We start from the raw sequence: 19,028 nt of genomic DNA on the forward strand, positions 1-19,028 counted from the left end.
TGAGTGAGTGTCTCTGCTCCTTGCTGTAGCCTCGGACAGTTCTTTCTGGTAGGCACGGGTCTCAACTTCTGTTTCTTCCCTAGGGGAAAGTGGAGTGATCTGACGGAGGTTTAGTTGCTGGTCTGCTGGAAAAGGAAAGAGCGGTGTATTCCTCTGGAGGATCCAGCAGTCAGAACTTCACTAAAGAAGGTGCTGCGATGCAGAGCTGCTGGGGTGAAAGTAAAGTGGACGGTAGGCGGTCATCGTTTGGAAGGTAAGACATCTGTGTGCGTCTGTCATGTTCCCTGCAGGCATTTCACAAGGTCCACACTGTGATCCAGGATATTAAGGTGGTAAGTTAAGGAGACGGCGGCTGTACAATGTAGTAGGATTTTTAAACAACATTGTCCAGCCGGCGCCTCCTTAAATTATCATCTTAACATCCTGAATCACAGTGTAACCTTTGAAAGTGACATCATTGAAGTCTGCTGGGATCTTTATTCCTCTGAATTCTTAGACGTCTTTTTTTCAAGCTGTCGCTATGAGAGATGTGTCGGCAATTACAGCTTCGGGTTCATCAGGTCAGGGATACCGATGTTGGAGTTTTCATAATTGATATAAGGTACCCAAACCTTTCTAATGTTTAGTTAAAACTAAATGAAATAATATATGAAAATGTTGGTAGACAAATGGAGAGTGCATGATATGGTTGGTTTGGTAAATATACATTTGTACTTGTATTAAGCTAATTTTGCTTGGTCTGTTTAAGAACTGCAATATAAATGTAACAGTATGGTATAAAATAGCAAATGTTAAAGTTGGTAATATAAATGAAGGGTAAAGGAGAGAACCCTCACTACTTATCTAATACTGCAAATGGGTTAATTTTGAATAGAATATTGTGAGGAATAGCCCCCTCTGGCTGCTCCCTGATTTAATATCTTATCATATATTTACGCAGTCAAACAATATATCACCTCTATTTTGCCTTTACCAGTCACAAACTGCACTTGTGACTTTGAAGTGTTTACTGTATGGGGTTACACAGCGCTCATACAACCACACCCACTTCGGTTTGCCACCACCTATTGAAAAAGGTCAATAGAACCCCAATATACTGCCTCCCACTGGCACACAATGAGCACTCCTTGTTACACACAGTTAGCAAGGCACACCCCAGCAATCAAAGGGTTAACACTTAACCCCTCAAGGCTTTATGACACAAATGTACATGCAGTCACACTCGGCTTGGTATACAAACATATTCACAATTCACACATTAGCAATGAAAGGTCTAGCATGGTCAAGCAATCTATCTCTTCTAGACAGGCAGTGAATTCGTTTAGAGCAATAAAGACATCACTAATTAAATGATAAACTTAATATACAAAAAGTATAATGCTTACAGGTTATTTATATATATATATATATAAATAACTGTTGTTCTCCTGCTCCTGATGAAGTCCCGTTTTTACCGGGACGAAACGCGTTGAGCCTACTACCTTTAACATCTATCTGCACTCCTTGATGTAAGTGCATATATTTATTTTTTAATAAAGCGCTATTGTACTTTTTTTCTCCGTCGTGGGGCGGGGTATGCTGCATGGGGGGGAGGGGGAGTCACCGAGTGGGGTGGGGGTGGTGACGATCAAAGTCATTGATGGTCAGTGGTCAGCAACAGGCAGCCAATCGCCAGGCTGCCTGTATTGTTGTGCAGCAGACAGGTAGCAGGAAGTCTTCACTTCCTGTCTGCTGATCTGAGGGGCTGAGGAGCAACGCTGGCCAGCACAACCACAGGTAAGTGAAGGGGGGGCTGCCATGCATATCTATAGGAAGGGAGAGGGGGGGACTGCCATGCATACCTATAGGGAGGGTGAGGGGGGGACTGCAATGTATATCTATAGGTAGGGAGGGCAGGACTTCCATACATATCTATAGGGAAGGAGAGGGGGGACTGCTATGCATATCTATAGGGAGGGGGGACTGCCATCAATATCTATAGGGAGGGAGGGGGGGACTTCCATGCATATCTATAGGGAGGGAGAGGGGGGGACTGCTATGTATATCTATAGTGAGGGGGTGACTGCCATCCATATCTATATTGGACTGCCATGCATATCTATAGTGAGGGAGAGGGGGGGACTGCCATGCATATCTATAGGGAAGGAGAAGGGGGGGGACTGCCATGCATATCTATAGGGAGGGAGAAGGGGGGGGGGACTGCCATGCATATCTATAGGGAAGGAGAAGGGTGGGACTGCCATGCATATCTATAGGGAGGGAGAAGGGGGGGACTGCCATGCATATCTATAGGGAGGAAGAGGGGGGGGAGCTGCCATGCATATCTATAGGGAGGGAGAGAGGGGGGACTGCCATGCATATCTATAGGGAGGGAGAGAGGTTGATGTGTGTGAAGGAGGGCAGAGGAGGGGGGGCTGATATATGTGACTGGGGGAATTTTAATGTGACGGGGGGAATAGCTACAGAGTGGAGGTAAGGAAATTGGCTGCAGGGGGGGTGGATGCCGGGTGGGAGGTAAAGAAAATGGCTGCAGGGGCGGTTAAAGAAAATGGCTGCAGCGGGGGTTAAGGAAAATGGCTGCAAGGGGGGGTTAAGGAAAATGGCTGCAAGGGGGTATTTGAAAAACAAAGCAGCTTTGGAAGGCATAATATCATGATTGTGTGGTGGTTAAATGGATGCTCTCTGTGGTCTCAGTAATCACTAGAATACTAAATATTAGTGAGATGGGGATGGTAGAGGTTTGTATTTAATTGACCACAAATATTAAGATATTGCTTATATATGCCTGTACAATGGGGTACTTTTAGCTGGCCACAATGGATTGTTTTGTTTTAACTAAAGGGCCTAATCATTCAGGGTTTGTTAACATTTTGCATTATAATAAATTTTTGCATTTTCAAAACAGGATGCCAACTTTCCAGAAGCCAGCGAGAGGATAACAAAGCTGTAAGAGAGAAGAGCAAGAACAGGTAAAAGACAATGGCACAATCTGTCTAAATTTGAATGCTGGAGAATACACCTGAACATTCATATTCAGGAGTGTTCCTATACACCTATATATTCTTATGGGGCGCTGTGGCCGTCTTAGCCTAGGGCAGCCAAAACCCTTAATCAGGCCTTGGTCATACTGTTATATTCTGAGGTAAGGTGGTACATTCCCCCTTACTGAGCTCTGCTCTCTCTCACACAACTGTATACTGAGGTCATTTTTCCCTCAGATCTGTCCCATATTATTCCTGTCATGATGTACTTAGGCCCTCCTGGCAGCAGTTTATGGACCCACTGCCCATATTGCAAAGTGGATCCCAGGTTCTTCTGCCTTCCATCCCCAGTCCTCCTTGATTTGTTCAGCTCATGCCAGCCTTATGTTGCTAAGCAACTGTTTTTGGTTTATCTTCTCTTGGTGCAGGGCTCGCACATTTTGTCATCAGGAGGTGTGAATATCAAAACCAGAGGGGGTGAGTCATTGAGGAGAGTATGAAGTTCCTTTTTTTTTTTATCTGCGTATCCTGGATGGATTATTAACAAATATGGTAGAGGAAATGTTTATTTGGAAACTTCAATAAAGACAATTTATATATTCTGATGTGAGAACTAGGATCTGTTTTTCAAGTTCATTCAAACTAATTTGGGATATTTGTCCCTAAATTGAACTGTTGATAGGATTCCTGAGGAGAATTTGTTACTTTTTGAAGCCTTGTGGAGTTTCTCATGTGTTTGGTATATACTTAAGGTGCTTTGACTATCATTGAAGCCCACATTATTTACACTGATTTTTATACAGAACACATATTTATGGTTTTTTAAAAAAAACATTTTTTATGTGGTGTGTATTTATTTGAGGATTTTTATGTCACATGTTTTGTTTATTATTGCATCTAATCCCTTCACAATCATTTGTCAAGTTCTATGCAGTTATTTCATTTTTATTCTATTTATTTGGATTAAATGAATATATTTTAAACATCTTTTATATGAATATTTGATAGACATTTACTGGATAAATATTGTCATTTCGTATTGGAGTCTAATCAATCCCACAGCGCTCTTGGTTTTTGTTTTTGCATTAGGCAAAAAAGAAGTACATTTTCTCCTGGACAAACCATGTTACAATTCAAGGGGTGTAAATTAGTTTATTATTTTGCATGTAGGGAAAATACTGGTTGCTTTTTCATGTAGCACACAAATATTGATTTTTACACTGAATTTTAAAGTTTCTCTAGGACATGCCCTACTCCAACTATAAATCTGTTCCCATATTTTACAATGACCTTCCACTCGAATGCAACATGGTTTTGCCAAGCTGCAAAGTTACTCCTTTTTTTTGCTTTGCTCTCCTTAATGACTCAGGCCCATCGTTTATTTCACTTTCAATATAATCTATGCAAATGTAATCATATATGTATTTAACCCTTTCAGCAGATATCAGTAAAAAATAATTATACTTGTAGAAAGTGCATACTGTTAGTTACTCTGCTGCCTTTGATTAGTCTTTTGCAAACAGCCAATAATGTTTTACTTTAATAAATTATGGCTCTTACAATGTACAATTAATGCAAAATACTATTTTTTTTTTAAAAAAAATGGATGATAGGTACTTTCCTGTTATCTGGAGCCATTTGAAAAAAAATGGCTATTTTTTTTCAAATTATTTGAAAAAAAAATAATTCAACCGACATTTAAAAATGAATTTAATTACTCTGCCTTCTACCGAATGAGAGGCTGTGGCATTTTTGAAAAAGAGAAAAATACTGCCAGCTATGATGCTGTGTCAAAGAAATCATGAAATAATGCTCTACTTTGGTTTGTGTATTTCCTGGAATTGTAGAAAATCTACTTGTCGAAAGAAGGTCAACATTCGCGTGGGAAATTGGTTACCTCAATCGAAAGCCAAAGCAGAAGATCGGATGGCGAATGATAAATCAACAAGCTTTTTCGCTAAGCGTAAGAACAATGTCGGCCAAGTGCTCCCTCAGCAGTGGATCTTTGGAGGACTCTGTCGGGAGGCGCACAAGTGCATTTTGGTAAAAGTAGATGATCGCAGTGCGGAAACGTTAATGGCGGCGATTTTGGACAATATTGAAAGAGGCAATATAATTTACTTGGATAGTTGGAGGGCCTGCAAGACGGAAGAACTGGATTTCAACATTTCAAAGTAAATCATCACTACAATTTTGTCGATTCTGACACTGATGTCCATACTCATAGTGTCGGAAGAATGGGGGGACCCGCTAAATGGCGGAATAAACGACATAGAGGAACAACGCTGCAGCATTTGAAGTCGTATTTAGCCGAATTCATTTGGAGACTGGAAGTTGGAGAAGACAACGTATTCGAGTCACTTTTGGGCGCAATTAAAATTTTCTGGTCTCCGGAAAATAATTAAAAAAATGGCTCCAGATGCCAGGAAAGTACCTGGTGAATAACCAGATGATATTCTGAGAAAAGTAATCAGAGAGATGATAACTAATTGATTAAATATTTTTGTTAATGACACTTGGTGATAGTTGAGGCGTTCATGAACTTGATATTTGTATGAGTAAATATCAAGCATATATTACAACATGATTTTTTTGTATGTAAAAACAGGATTGGAAAAATGCAATAATACAAATAACCATTATGCCGGCTAAAATGTAATCCTAAAGTCTAACTTTTTATGTGATATTGCTTACATCTTAGTAAGACGCTAGATGGTTCCATATAGGGTCAACCTGACACCTAGGTTTCTACTTTGCATCTATGTAATTGCTGTCCAACCCTGTTATAAGCACAATTTTGTCTCTGCCACACACATACATATATGGTGAGTACACTCGATTCTGAAGTGGCTTACTGATAACCAGGAATAGAAACCTCAAGTCATCCCACCTCCAAACAAAGAATTTCCTATATTACCACAGTATCTCCACACAATTCTGATTTACAGGTCTACACAGAAGGTCTGGATGTCCATTATCTACAGCTAGCTATTCAGATTTGTAAAATAACGTTAACAGGTAAGAAATCATTGTAATTTTTTTTTCACAGGGGTCACAACATTAGCTTTTAAATTCATAGATCAAAATATAGCTTTTCTAGAAGTACATACCTACCAAGTGAGACAGTTCAGTGTGGAAATTTTCTGTTCTTCCTAATTGTCCAATTAAAATATGTTGGGCTTAAGTAATTAATTTAACCTTTTCCAGGTTGTAACAGATTACTTCAGAAGAAGAACAAGATTCAGTTTGAACTAGCAATGTACTTTCGTTTAATTTCTGTACTTTTTTCAGAAAGTTAAGTATATTTTTATATTAGAAATATATCTGATAGGCACTTACTGCAAAATAGTAAGAAAACATTAAATATTTTTAATGAGTTTATTAGTTTGTAGTACACAATGACTGTCTTTGCTTTATTTCTACTATTTTTCCTCTTTTATCTTGTTGATTTTTAGCTTCAAAGTTCTACAAATGACTGAAAGACTGCTAGTAAAAATGAAAAACAAAAGAAATAAGGGAAAACAATACACAAATATGCACATGTATTTTATGTGTTTCAAAGAAAAAACAAAAATGATAAAATAAAGTGTCCAAGCCCTAAAATGGGTAATGTAAACATTTTTTTTTAAAACACAACAAACATGCTAATTTTTAATAGTCACCCATTCAAAGCAGGATATGCTACGAAAAAAGTACAACATACAGTAGTTAAAAACGTATTAAACTTTACATAATATTTTAAATTTGCTGTTTTTGCATTCTGTTTTCAAGATACTCACCCTGTTTAGTTTATTGAAGTCCAGCACGACCTTTAATCAGTCTATGGGTTATATTTACTAAACTGTGAGTTTGAAAATGTGGAGATGTTGCCTATAGCAACCAATCAGATTTTAGCTATAAATTTGCAGCATGCACTAAAAAAATGACAGCTAGAATCTGATTGGTTGCTATAGGCAACATCTCCACTTTTTCAAACTCGCATGTTAGTAATTATACCCCTATGTATCTTTACGGTCTGCAACAGTGATAGCTGTAGGCTTTTAGACTATATTTCAAAGCATAAATTAAAGATGATAATGATAATAATAATAATGCCAAAGAGGAGAGACAAATTAAATGTAAAAAAAATCATGAAAAAAAAAATTAGATACATCGCAAGGTCCATTTATGTATTTTTTTACACATTAAGTTACAATATGAATTTTTTTTTTCCCAATATAATTTGGGGAAAATAACTGTTGAAGTGTATTATTATAAAAAGTTATACCCTATAGTAGCATAAAATCGCATAAACTACATTTTAAATTCTTCATGTTATAGTATATCTGAAATGACATATGATTATGAAATCTTGCAGACAATAGTTACTTTATGTCAGCATTTCAGCTGTTATGTAAAATCACAAACCCTAGCTCTGGATTGGATGGGACAAGTCAGTAACTAAAGAAAATTTCAATATTCTGTCAATGATTTCCCACATTTTGCATGTAATTGACCAAGCAAAACATTTTTTTACATGGGAATTATCAAAGACAGTTACATTTTACATGCCTTGTAAAATACTAAAGAAACTGTTGTGTGTACTGTGCCCATTACTAATTTAACTGCATAACTTCCTTTCCTCATTCCTTCCTGATGGCATGCAACAGCTAACAGTAGTTTTCTGCATTGTGAACAAAGCTTGAACAGATCTGATCATATAAATCAGCAATCTCTGAGAAAAACATCTGTGCACAGGTCAAGACCTAAATAATACTTTATTAGTTAATATTTTATGTCGGGCTTAAAACCTCTCTTGCATGTTCCTATAGAAATCAAAGGTCAGCTATATGCCTATGCATGCCATGAGAGTCAATTAGTGGGTATGAACCCGTAGTCTTTGGTACAGGCAAACTTTTTTTAGAATTTTGTTGTTTTTCATATACAGGTATACCCCATTCATACTGCACCAAAATCCCGGGTTTTTCCCGGGGCGAGCTCAAACGACCCGGGTCTTGGTGCAGTATGAATGGTACAAGTGAAAAATCCCGGGTCTAAAAAGCCAGGTCTTCAACCCGGGATTTATTGAGGGGTAATTCCCGGGTCGGACCCGGGTTGCCTGCACTATGAATGGTGCAACCCGGGTTTTTGCATAGTTGCATAGGAGAGAGAGAGAGAGAGAGAGAGAGAGAGAGATATTTTCATATTCCATCTTTCAGCCAATGAAAAGTGCTCTGGTGATGACTCCCACAAATTGCCAGGGCACAGACTTGTGCAGTATGAATGGGGTCAACCCGGGAAATTCCCGGGTCCGAGGTGCAGTATGAATGGTGTTTCTGAGCTGGGACGCTCCGAGCCCCTGCAAAAACCCGGCTTCAAAAACCCGGGATATTGCCGGGGCGGCAGTATGAAAGTGGTACTAATTCTCCTTTTTGCATTGTCCTTGCTTTTCTTTATTTGAATCTTAGTAAAATGTTAAAATGTTTACCAGGAACAATTGAAACACTTAACACAAAATAAAACCCAGCAAACAATCAGGATCATTGGCAGTGAAAAGGTCAAAGTTTTCAGAGTGATGAGCTAAAAAGAATCAGGAATGTCACTGAACAACTATGTGCTGTTAGGTGGCATTCCTGGTGTTCTGGCTATTAAGAAAGCTATATAAGGAGACATCCTGACAGTGAACTGATAAGAAAACATTTAGATAGGGGACAGGTTAAGGAAACCTTTTCCTCCATGTAAAAGGGAGCAAAAGATAACACTTATAAATTAAATAGGAAATAAATATAACAATTAAGGCTAAATATATTGCTAGAAGTCTTGGTTAGATAAACAACCTTAGTCAATATATGATGGGCTGAAATAAATAGAAAATTATAACACTTGACACTCTTAGACCAGTTGGTTTAAAGAAAATAAAATAACTGATAATTGCTTATTTTTTGTTTTATTCTTTTTTTTTTTTTTAGTCCCTAATCACATGTCTGATACCGAGAATATTACAGAAGAATATGAGTACGTATGCTGTTTAATATATTGTTTTAACTTGTAATACACACCTTTGTACCTGTATTTCTCTATAAATATATTTATTGCATTTGTTTTGTAAAGCACCATACATTTTCCACAGCATTAAATGCATATATAACATATACCTAAACATATGTTACATTTACTATATTCATGTCATATATGTATTTATATAATCATCTTTTTAGGTGCTAACCAGGTTTAAATTTTTATAAGTTTCAGCAGGATGAACTGAGTAAAATTTTATAACTCAATGTATCAAGAATGTTATTTTTGTCTATTACGTGAAGCTTTGTATTTTATCTGTACTATTAGCATTAGATTTTTCAAAACTGCACGACAGGTTCACTTTAGATAAAATCTGAAGTTCCACTCAAATGTACAGGAGTAGTGTCTGCAATTTGGGTATTATGTAAATAATTTGGGCAATATGGATTTTTTTATATTTTTTTATGGAGGGTGAGTGTGTCACTTGATGACCTCTAGTTATGCCACTGATTTTTAAACTTCAGCTAAGTTTATAATTAAAGCTGGGTCTCGCAACCAGAGCTGTTTAAGTAAGCCTTATTTATTAAAGGAAGTATGGGAATGACAAGTTGATGTTGAGTTTAATGTATGATATTCCGTTGGTATAACTTTCCTAATAATTATGCAGCATATAGAAAGTATAATATGCTTCTAATTTCATTACTAGGACACGCAATGGGAGAGGAAAGAATTGAAGCAATAGGCATGTTCTTTGAAGGCGTAAAAAGAAGAGCATAGGAGGAGCCAGGGAACAGTGTACTGTCGGGGTCAAGGAAGGGGAGGAGTTGATTGTCAGGATAGTGTTGTCTTTGATTGGGTTAAAAAAATAACTCAGTCAGAGCCAGAACCACGATTAGGCAAACCTAGATATTTAAAGAAATTAAAGTTGCTCAATCAATTTATAGGCTATAGCAGGTGCGTGAAAGGGTGGGGTTATCCTAAAAGGAACAAACACACACAAAGATCCCCCAGCATACTGATATAGCCAGCAACAGATCTGCTATTTCTACTGTAGATAAAAATGCAAAATTTCAGTTGCACACATTTGCAAATGTATGTTTAAGCCACCCACCTCTCCACGGCGCTTTTGCTAATAGGGTGGTCCTAACTCTAAACAATGAGAGTCCCATATATTTGGGCCATACATATGTGTTTTTAATTTCTTTATTTGTCTGAGAGGCATGTTGGTGTCAGTAGCTGAGGGGGAGTGCTGACATTGGATTGCTATTTGGAGGCTTCTGGGGTAAGTAAGCTCTCAATTTAAAAACACATATGTATGGCCCAAATATATGGGACTCTCATTGTTTAGAGTTAGGACCACCCTATTAGCAAAAGCGCAGTGGAGAGGCGGGTGGCTTAAACATACATTTGCAAATGTGTGCAACTGAGACTTTTGCATTTTTATCTATAGTAGCAATAGCAGATCTGTTGCTGGCCAGTGGCGCACGCAGAGGGGGTTTCTGAGTCTCCAGAAACTCCCCTTCCCTGCGCTAACTTAGTGCCCACCATAGCGGCACTGTCCTATACAGCAGCAGCGGCGCTGTCAAAGAAGCGTCCGGGGCGGTGCTGTATTGTATACAGCACCGCCCCGGACGCTTCTTTGACAGCGCCGCGGCTGCTGTATAGGACAGCGCTGCTTAAACGGAGCTGTTGCGCAACAGCTCTCTCTCGTGTTTTTTTTTTTTTTGGGAAACCCCCCCTGACAATCCTGCGTGCGCCTCTGCTGGCTATAGCAGTGTGCTGGGGGATCTTTGTGTGTGTTTAAACCTAGATATTTGCCTAGGGAGCTAATGGTTAAGGGATGCCTAAAACTCTGGATAAGTGACATAATGTCGCTCATCCAGTGTTTTTAATGCCTCTGCCGGATTGCTGGCCGGTGACATGTAGGAGAAGCAATCAGCTTCCTACATGTGAAATTGTCAGCTACTGCTTCCCTATGTCAGTGTTATGCTGGGACTTTGGTGTTTGGCTGTGAAGTTCTTATTCCCATTTTTTAATTATGTGAAATATGAGTACCAGATTAGGCCATGGAAGGATATTTGATTTATTCCAATTGAGCTTCGGGTCTGAGTGCTTGCTAAGCAATAACTGCAGCTTCCATGGAGGCACATGGACTTTTAAGACGTAGGATCATATCCTCTGAATATAAACCAACGGCCCAACATAATATGTACTTTGGCCATGGAAGAGCAGCATAGCAGCTTATCCCATATCTTTGCAGAGTGACCCACAAGTATGGCCCCACCATGAACTTGAACTCAGTGTCAGCATAATGTTAATTATTCTTATTGGGGGGGGGGGGGAATCAGTATAATAAAAGATGGGGAAGGGGAACCTCATGTAACATTGTGCACATTGTTATTTTCCATCATTTTCCACTTGTCAAGGTAATATAAACTAGGGATGTGCACTGGCCACTTTTGGTGTCTCGTGTTTTGTGTTTTGGATTCGGATTTGCTTGAGGTTTTGGGTTCGGATTTGTTTCGCAAAACACTTCACGAAAGGTTTTGGTTCGGATTTAAGGTTTTGGATTCAGATTTTTTTTTTTTAAAAAATAAAGTGTTAAAAACAGGTTTTTTTGGTTTATTTACACTCCTACGCTATTATTAACCTCAATAACATTCAATGACAATCATTTCCACTAATTCCCAGTCTATTCTGAACACCTAACACCTCACAATATTGTTTTTAGTCCAAAACGTTTCACCGAGGTAGCTTTCTGGACTGCATAGTGCAGTGGTCCCGGTACACAATTTGGTACCGGGGCCACAATACCTCCGCCTTCAAATGGTCTGAATTCCACTGCACAGCTGCCTGCTCCTACATCCTCTGCAGCATATACAGGGTGTAGTTCGAGCGTGTTAATACCTCTTGTTTTTGACGATGACAGGTCATTTTCATTAATTTATGATTTGGCAGCAACAGTCAACGTTGTTTAATATCTGATACGCCTCTATCTGGACTGCATAGTGGAGCGGCCCCGGTACCCAATTTGGTACCGGGGCCACAATACCTCCTCCAACTTTCAAGTGTAATGTTTATAATTTATAAAAACTACAGTAGTTATAGCACGTCAATAACTCTTGTTTTAGACGACCATGGTACAGAGCATTCATCATTGAGATCCCATCAAGTATGTGAAAGACAGACAGCGTCAAAGTGTTATTTGTTGACTTTGTTAACCAAAAAATTGTCCCTGTTGCAAATATTTGTGCAATGAAGAGTGACTTTTTCTATTAAAGGCTCAAGCTTTCAAGTGTAGTGTTTCTAACTTATAAACACTACAGTAGTTCAAGCACGTCAATACCTCTTGTTTTTGACTTTTACTTTTGGTTTAATTTGTTGAATTTGTATTAATTTTGTTTTACTTTGTGCTCATGGCAAACGACTGTTGAATGGTCACATAATGGCAATAAAAGAGTTGCAAGATGGAATTGTCCTTGGAAGCTCCCACCAATCCCTTATGTTGTTGAAATAGGACATGCACACTTTAACAAACCAATCATTTCAGCGACAGGGCCTACCAAACAACTGTGGCTGAAATTATTGGTTTGTTTGGAACCCCACAAAAAGAGCTTGCAAAGAAAAAAAAGAGTTGCAAGATGGAATTGTCCTTGGGCCCTCCAACCCACCCTTATGTTGTTGAAATAGGACATGCACACTTTAACAAACCAATCATTTCAGCGACAGGGCCTACCAAACTGTGCCTGAAATGATTGGTTTGTTTGGGCCCCCACACCAAAATAGCTATTCATCTCTCCCTGTACAAAATAAACAGGCTCTACTGAGGCAAGATGTCGTCCTCATCCTCAACCTCTGATTCCTCTCCCCCTACAGTGTGTACTTCCTCCTCCTCACACATTATCAATTCGTCCCCGATGGACTCCACAACCACAGGTCCCTCTGTACTATCTGGAGGGCAGTGTTGTACTTGATTGAGGAATTGATAATTCATTTTTATGAACGTCATTTTTTCAACGTTCTGAGGAAGCAACCTCCTTCGCCGCTCACTGACCAGGTTCCCCGCTGCACTAAAAACTCTTTCCGAGTACACACTGGAGGGGGGACAACTAAGGTAAAATAGAGCCAGTTTGTACAGGGGCTTCCAAACTGGCTTTTTTTCCTGCCAGTAACAATATGGACTGTCTGACATGTCTATTTGGATGGTGTCAGCAAAATAATCCTCCACCATTTTTTCTATTGTGACAGCATCCAATGCAGCAACAGTAGACATGTCTGCAATGGTTGGCAGGTCCTTCAGTCTGGCCCAGATGTTATCAGCATCCCCGCCAGCGGCTCTTTTAGGAAAACTGAGCTTTTTCCTCGCAGCCACAGATGTGGAAGAAAATGAGGGTGGAGCTGTTGGCATGTCACGGTCCTCTTAAGAGGACAATCTCCTGACCAGCAGGTCTTTGCACCGCTGCAGACTTGTGTCTGCCGGAAACAGAGACAAAACATACGCTTTAAACCGAGGATCGAGAACGGTGGCCAGAATGTATTCCTCTGCCTTTAAAATAGTGACCACCCGTGGATCCTGGCAAAGCGTACGAAGGGCTTCATCCACAAGAGCTACATGTTTGGTGGAATCGCAATGGTTTACCAGCTCCTCCCTCACTTTCTCCAGCTGCTTCTGCAACAGCCTGATCAGGGGAATCACCTGACTCAAGCTGGCAGTGTCGAACTGACTTCTCGTGTGGCAAGTTCAAACGGCTGGAGAACCTTGCACAACACGGAAATCAGTCTCCACTGAGCTTGACTCAGGCGCATCCCCACTCCTTTGCCTATGTCGTAGGTGGCGGTGTAGGCCTGAATGGCCTTTTGCTGCTCCTCCATCCTCTGCAGCATATAGAGGGTGGAGTTCCAGCGCGTCACAACCTCTTGTTTGAGGTGATGGCAGGGCAGGGTTATGCTTTTTTGATGTGCCTCGAGCCTGCGGTAGGCACTGGCAGAATGCCGAAAGTGTCCAGCAATTTTGCGGGCCACCGCAAGCATCTCCTGCACACCCCTGTCACTCTTCAGGTAATGCTGCACCACCAAATTAACGGTGTGGGCAAAACATGGGACGTGCTGGAAATTGCCCAAATGCAATGCCCGCACAATGTTACTGGCGTTGTCTGACACCACAAATCCCCAGGACAGACCAATTGGGGTAAGCCACTGCGAAATAATTTCCCTCATTTTCTCTAATAGGTTGTCAGCCTTGTGCCTCTTATTAAAGCCTGTAATACTCAATGTTGCCTGCCTTGGCACGAGCAGACGTTGTGTAGATGCTGCTACTGATGCAGCTCCTGCTATTGCTGCGGAAGGGGATGCATCTACCCAGTGGGCTGTCACAGTCATATAGTCCTTCGTTTGCCCAGAACCACTTGTCCACATGTCCGTGGTTAAGTGGACAGTGGGTACAACCGCATTTTTAAGAGCACTGAGGACACTTGCTCGTACTTCTCTGTACATCTTTGGTATCGCCTGCCTAGTGAAGTGGAATCTCAACGGGATTTGGTACCGGGGACACAATACCTCCATCAACCCTCTAAATCCCACTCCACTGATGGCGGACATCGGGCGCACGTCTAACACCAACATAGCAGTTACAGCCGCAGTTATACGCTTTGCAATAGGGTGACTACTATCATATTTTGTGGTCATGGCGAATGACTGTTGGACGGTCAATTGTTTTTTGAAAGACGTAGCGGTCTTACGACTTCCCCTCTGGGAAGATGACCGACTAACAGCAGCAGTGGCAGTAGTAGGCGTACCGCTGCAGGATTCCTCGGATGAATCCCGTATAGAAGAGGACTTAGTCTGGCTGGTGACATGGCCTGCTGTTCTAAATCTGATGGAGATCGTAGAGGAAGTTGACGAGGAGGGTGTTGGTGGTGTGTATCCAACAGGACCAAGGGATTTAGGTGTCCCTGTACTGATGACGGTCCTAGGCCCAGTTCCTGAACTAAGCACTGAACTATGAAGGTTATTCAGGTGACGTATAAGGGAGGATGTCCCTAGGTGGGCAAGATCCTTACCCCTGCTTATTTGAGCTTTACATAAGCTACATATGGCCATACATTGGTTGTCCGGATTTGGATAAAAATAACTCCAGAACGAAGAGGTGCATTTTTTGGTCTTCTGACCAGGCATGACGATGGGCTTTCTCATCCCATGGACATCAGCTGTTTCCCCCCCTGGTGCCTCATTTACAATAACCACATCACCATCCTCATCATCAAGTTCCTCCACAGCGCCAGCTACATCAATAGCCTCCTCCCGGTGTACAATATTGACACCTTGATTATCCAAATCTGGATCTACACTGTGGGTGATCCTTCCAACATATGCAGAGGGTGTGCTGCAAATGCTGGATGGAGTCACCTCTTCCCGTACAGTGATGGGAAGGTCAGGGTTCACAACCACCAACACCCTTGGACTCGCCTTGGGGATTTGTGATGTCATCTGTTTAGAAGGCAGAGTTCTTTGCTGTTTTGTTGTTGTTGCTGACAGCATAACTCTCTTAAAATTTTTGTAGGGGGGGAGGAGGAGGACTTAGATCCTTGGGTGAAGCTGGACCACTAGTCATCAACACGGGCCAGGACCTAAGCCGTTCCTTGCCACTACGTGTCGTAAATGGCATATTGCCAACTTTACGTTTCTCCTCAGATGATTTTAAGTTTCTCTTTTTGCTACTTTTTGAGAACTTGTGCTTTTTGGATTTTACATGCCCTGTACTAGGAGATTGGGCATCGGGCTTGCCAGACGACGTTGATGGCATTTCATCGTCTATGTCATGACTAGTGGCAGCAGCTTCAGCATTAGGAGGAAGTGGGTCTTGATCTTTCCCTACTTTATCCTCCAAATTTTTGTTTTCCATTATATGTAGCACAAGAGAGCGTACCCCTAAGCCACACACACTCGGCAAAGCCTTTAAAAATTATATGCGGCACAGGAGAGTACCACTGGACTTATACTGCTGAATCAGTGAACTTTGTAATATATCAGTACCACTGGACTTATACTGCTGAATCAGTGAACTTTGTAATATAGCAGTACCACTGGACTTATACTGCTGAATCAGTGAACTTTGTAATATATCAGTACCACTGGACTTATACTGCTGAATCAGTGAACTTTGTAATATATCAGTACCACTGGACTTATACTGCTGAATCAGTGAACTTTGTAATATAGCAGTACCACTGGACTTATACTGCAGAATCAGTGAACTTTGTAATATAGCAGTACCAATGGACTTATACTGCAGGATTGTTTTGGGATATTTTTTTTTTTTTAGAATTACTTTTTTTGTAATTTTTTTTATAACTTTTTTTGAAATTTTTTATAATTTGGGAATAATGGGGAAATAACAATGCCCTTAGAAGGACAGAGCACAGGACACAGCACCACTGGACTGAACAGGACACAGCATAGGACCCAGCAGCACCACTGAACTCAGAAGGACAGAGCACAGGACACAGCACCACTGGACTGAGCAGAACACAGCACAGCACAGAACAGCACAGCACAGCCCAGAACTGAACAGCACAGCACAGCACGAGATATAGCAGGACAGAGGACCACCTAACACAACCTTCCTCTACCCTGATCAATGCCCGAGTGAAGATGGCGGCGACTAGCGGGGAATTTATAGGATCCGAGTATCGCGAGATCCGACAGCGGGATTATGACTCAGAGCCTTGGTTTCAGTTTTGCAATTGGCGGGAATACCCGGATCTGTCTCGGATCGGCAACGTTCGGGTGGGCTCGAATTTCAGATATCCGAGCCCGCTCATCTCTAATATAAACTAGCTTAGATTAGCATTTAAGAATGTGTCTGCTGTTTTTTAGTGGAGAGAAAGAGTGAAACTCCATTAGGAACCCATGTATGCCAGGGATATTGCAATTGGAACAGGCTGAAATTAACTATGTAGCTTCCTTGCAAGTGAGAAGTGCACCTATGAGGTTCCTTGGTCCTAGGACATGCAGGCAGTTTAGTGTTTCCAAGAAAGTAAATCTGGTAATTGCTATACCTTGTTGTTCATGAGTAAGGATCAAGGTAATATTGGAAATTAGACTGGGAGGTCAGATGTGGCATGTAATCACATAGAAATCAGTCTGTCTAACTCCAGGAATCACAGGAGGAACTGAATATTTCACAACAGATAAGCAATCAACCTCCCAAATATCTGTCCATGTCCAAACACAATTTATATATAAAAAAGGACTATCCTTTTGGATCTTTCTTGATATTTGTCATTAAAAACTTTTTGATGTTGTTGCCATTTATTATTGTTTAAAGGAGTTGAGTCTGCTGCAAATTTTGCCTACGTATCCCTATACTCCCAAGTTAAGTCTACCTTAATTTTTCATAGTGTGCATCTTTAACAGTATGTATAATGGTTTATAGGTTGTCTCTAGCATTTGCTTTAGAGAAACCACATAACGTCTCTAATCCTGAAGCCATCATTTGTCTGAAAGAAACACAGGACATAGACTTGTTCCAGAATTGAAGAAAGCCAAAAGGGGCTAAGAGTCCCAGCTAATCTGATCCAGAAGAGAGAAATGGTGTGACAATGTCAGATATTTTCTCAGATTACTTCATGTGAGATGCTGAAAAGGAAAATATCTCTTCCAATAACTACCTGATGAAACCGTGCTAATGGTTAACATAAGCAGGAAACTAGGTGAAATATGGGGCCTAGAAGAAGCACTACGCACTTGCCGTAAAACTGTCAAAATTGCGACATATATAAATATAGGATACATTTCTGCTGGCCAGACAGCTTCTTACAAGTATAATGTATTTACTGGTTGATGCTTTATGCATGTAATCTGGCACTGCGCAATTAAATAAAGTTTTGAAGTTCTGCTTTGTCACAACCTACAACTTCTGTGGATATAGCATTGCATGCTTAATCTTGTATAATCCTATTTGCAGCTGCAGATTGATATTGTATTTCCACTGAGAAATTCATGTGTAGTGAAATTGCTAGGTTATTTCAGCTAAGTGGGTGAGGCTTAGAGTGACTAAGATGTGCCCACTTAATTGAAATACAGATACAAATTCCCATATTGTGCAATATGTAGAGATCGGCGGGCTCGGTTCCCCGAGAACCGAAGTGGCCCGAGCTTCAGGTATCTGAGTACCGAGCCGAGGAGGCTCGTTACTCTCCCGCCTATTCGGAATTGAAAACGAGGCAAAACGTCATTGTGATGTCATTGGATCTCGGAGCTTGGTTTTTGCGATGTTTCAAATGCATAAATATCCACCTCCACAGCAATCCAGCGCCATTTGACAGAGGTAGAGAGAGGGGTTAGGTCGCAGGATTAGAGCAGGGAGAGAGCAGTTATTACAGCAGTTATTACAGCAGGAAGAGAGCACTTCTTACAGCAGGAAGAGAGGAGTATAGAGGAGGCATTTTACCAAACATTATAAACTGTTTGGGGTGTCATATTCCCTCTTAAAGAAACTATTTTCTGGTGCTGAAATTATTATATAACAGCACTATATCTTTCTGAATTTGCAGGCAAATGCAACAGTGTTACATTGAATAAACAGACACATAGGGGGAGAAGGAGAAGAGGGAGACAGAAAATTAATCATCTTCCTCTTACTCAGGACTGTCAATGGTGTTATAGTCTCTTAGTAGGCTGTGGATCAGCCTGTCACAGTCCTGGATGGGCATCTTCTCCCTTTTCAAGATGAGGCGAATTCTGGCAGGCCAAATAGCGTCCTTAAAGCATTTCATTAGGCTTCAGGCCTCCTGGATTGCCCTAATGATGTGGGTCCCAGGAAATAATCCATAAAATACTGAATGGTATGAAAGGCAAGTTCTGGGCACACTGTCTTTATGTTCAGTGGGGAAGTCCCAAAAAAACCGCTGTGCTGTTTCCCTTCTGGTGATGCAGAAGGGGCAGTGGACATATTGGCACAGGTTCCGGGAGTGCATGAATGTCCTGAGAGGCAGACATCCCTGGATAGCCATCCATGCAATGTCTTTGTGTGTAGTAGTCAGCCTCTTA

The 19,028-nt window shown here is 40.8% G+C and overlaps 1 protein-coding gene across 4 annotated transcripts in view; it reads left to right on the top strand.

The window, feature by feature from the left end:
• The window catches only part of TNNT2 (troponin T2, cardiac type), a 173,358-nt gene that overhangs the window by 27,058 nt on the left and 127,272 nt on the right, over positions 1-19,028 (top strand). For 2 of the 4 annotated variants that reach the window (XM_075195631.1, XM_075195633.1), the window contains exons 1-2: positions 5,861-5,999; positions 8,930-8,975. In XM_075195631.1, coding sequence (XP_075051732.1) covers positions 8,941-8,975 — 35 coding nt within the window. In that variant the 5' untranslated portion in view covers positions 5,861-5,999; positions 8,930-8,940. Of the gene's footprint in view, positions 1-5,860; positions 6,000-8,929; positions 8,976-19,028 lie in introns of those variants that run through there. The other 2 variants (XM_075195634.1, XM_075195632.1) reach the window with 2 other exon arrangements.

The sequence above is a fragment of the Mixophyes fleayi genome, chromosome 2, assembly GCF_038048845.1.
Source record: "Mixophyes fleayi isolate aMixFle1 chromosome 2, aMixFle1.hap1, whole genome shotgun sequence".
Lineage (NCBI taxonomy): Eukaryota > Metazoa > Chordata > Amphibia > Anura > Limnodynastidae > Mixophyes > Mixophyes fleayi.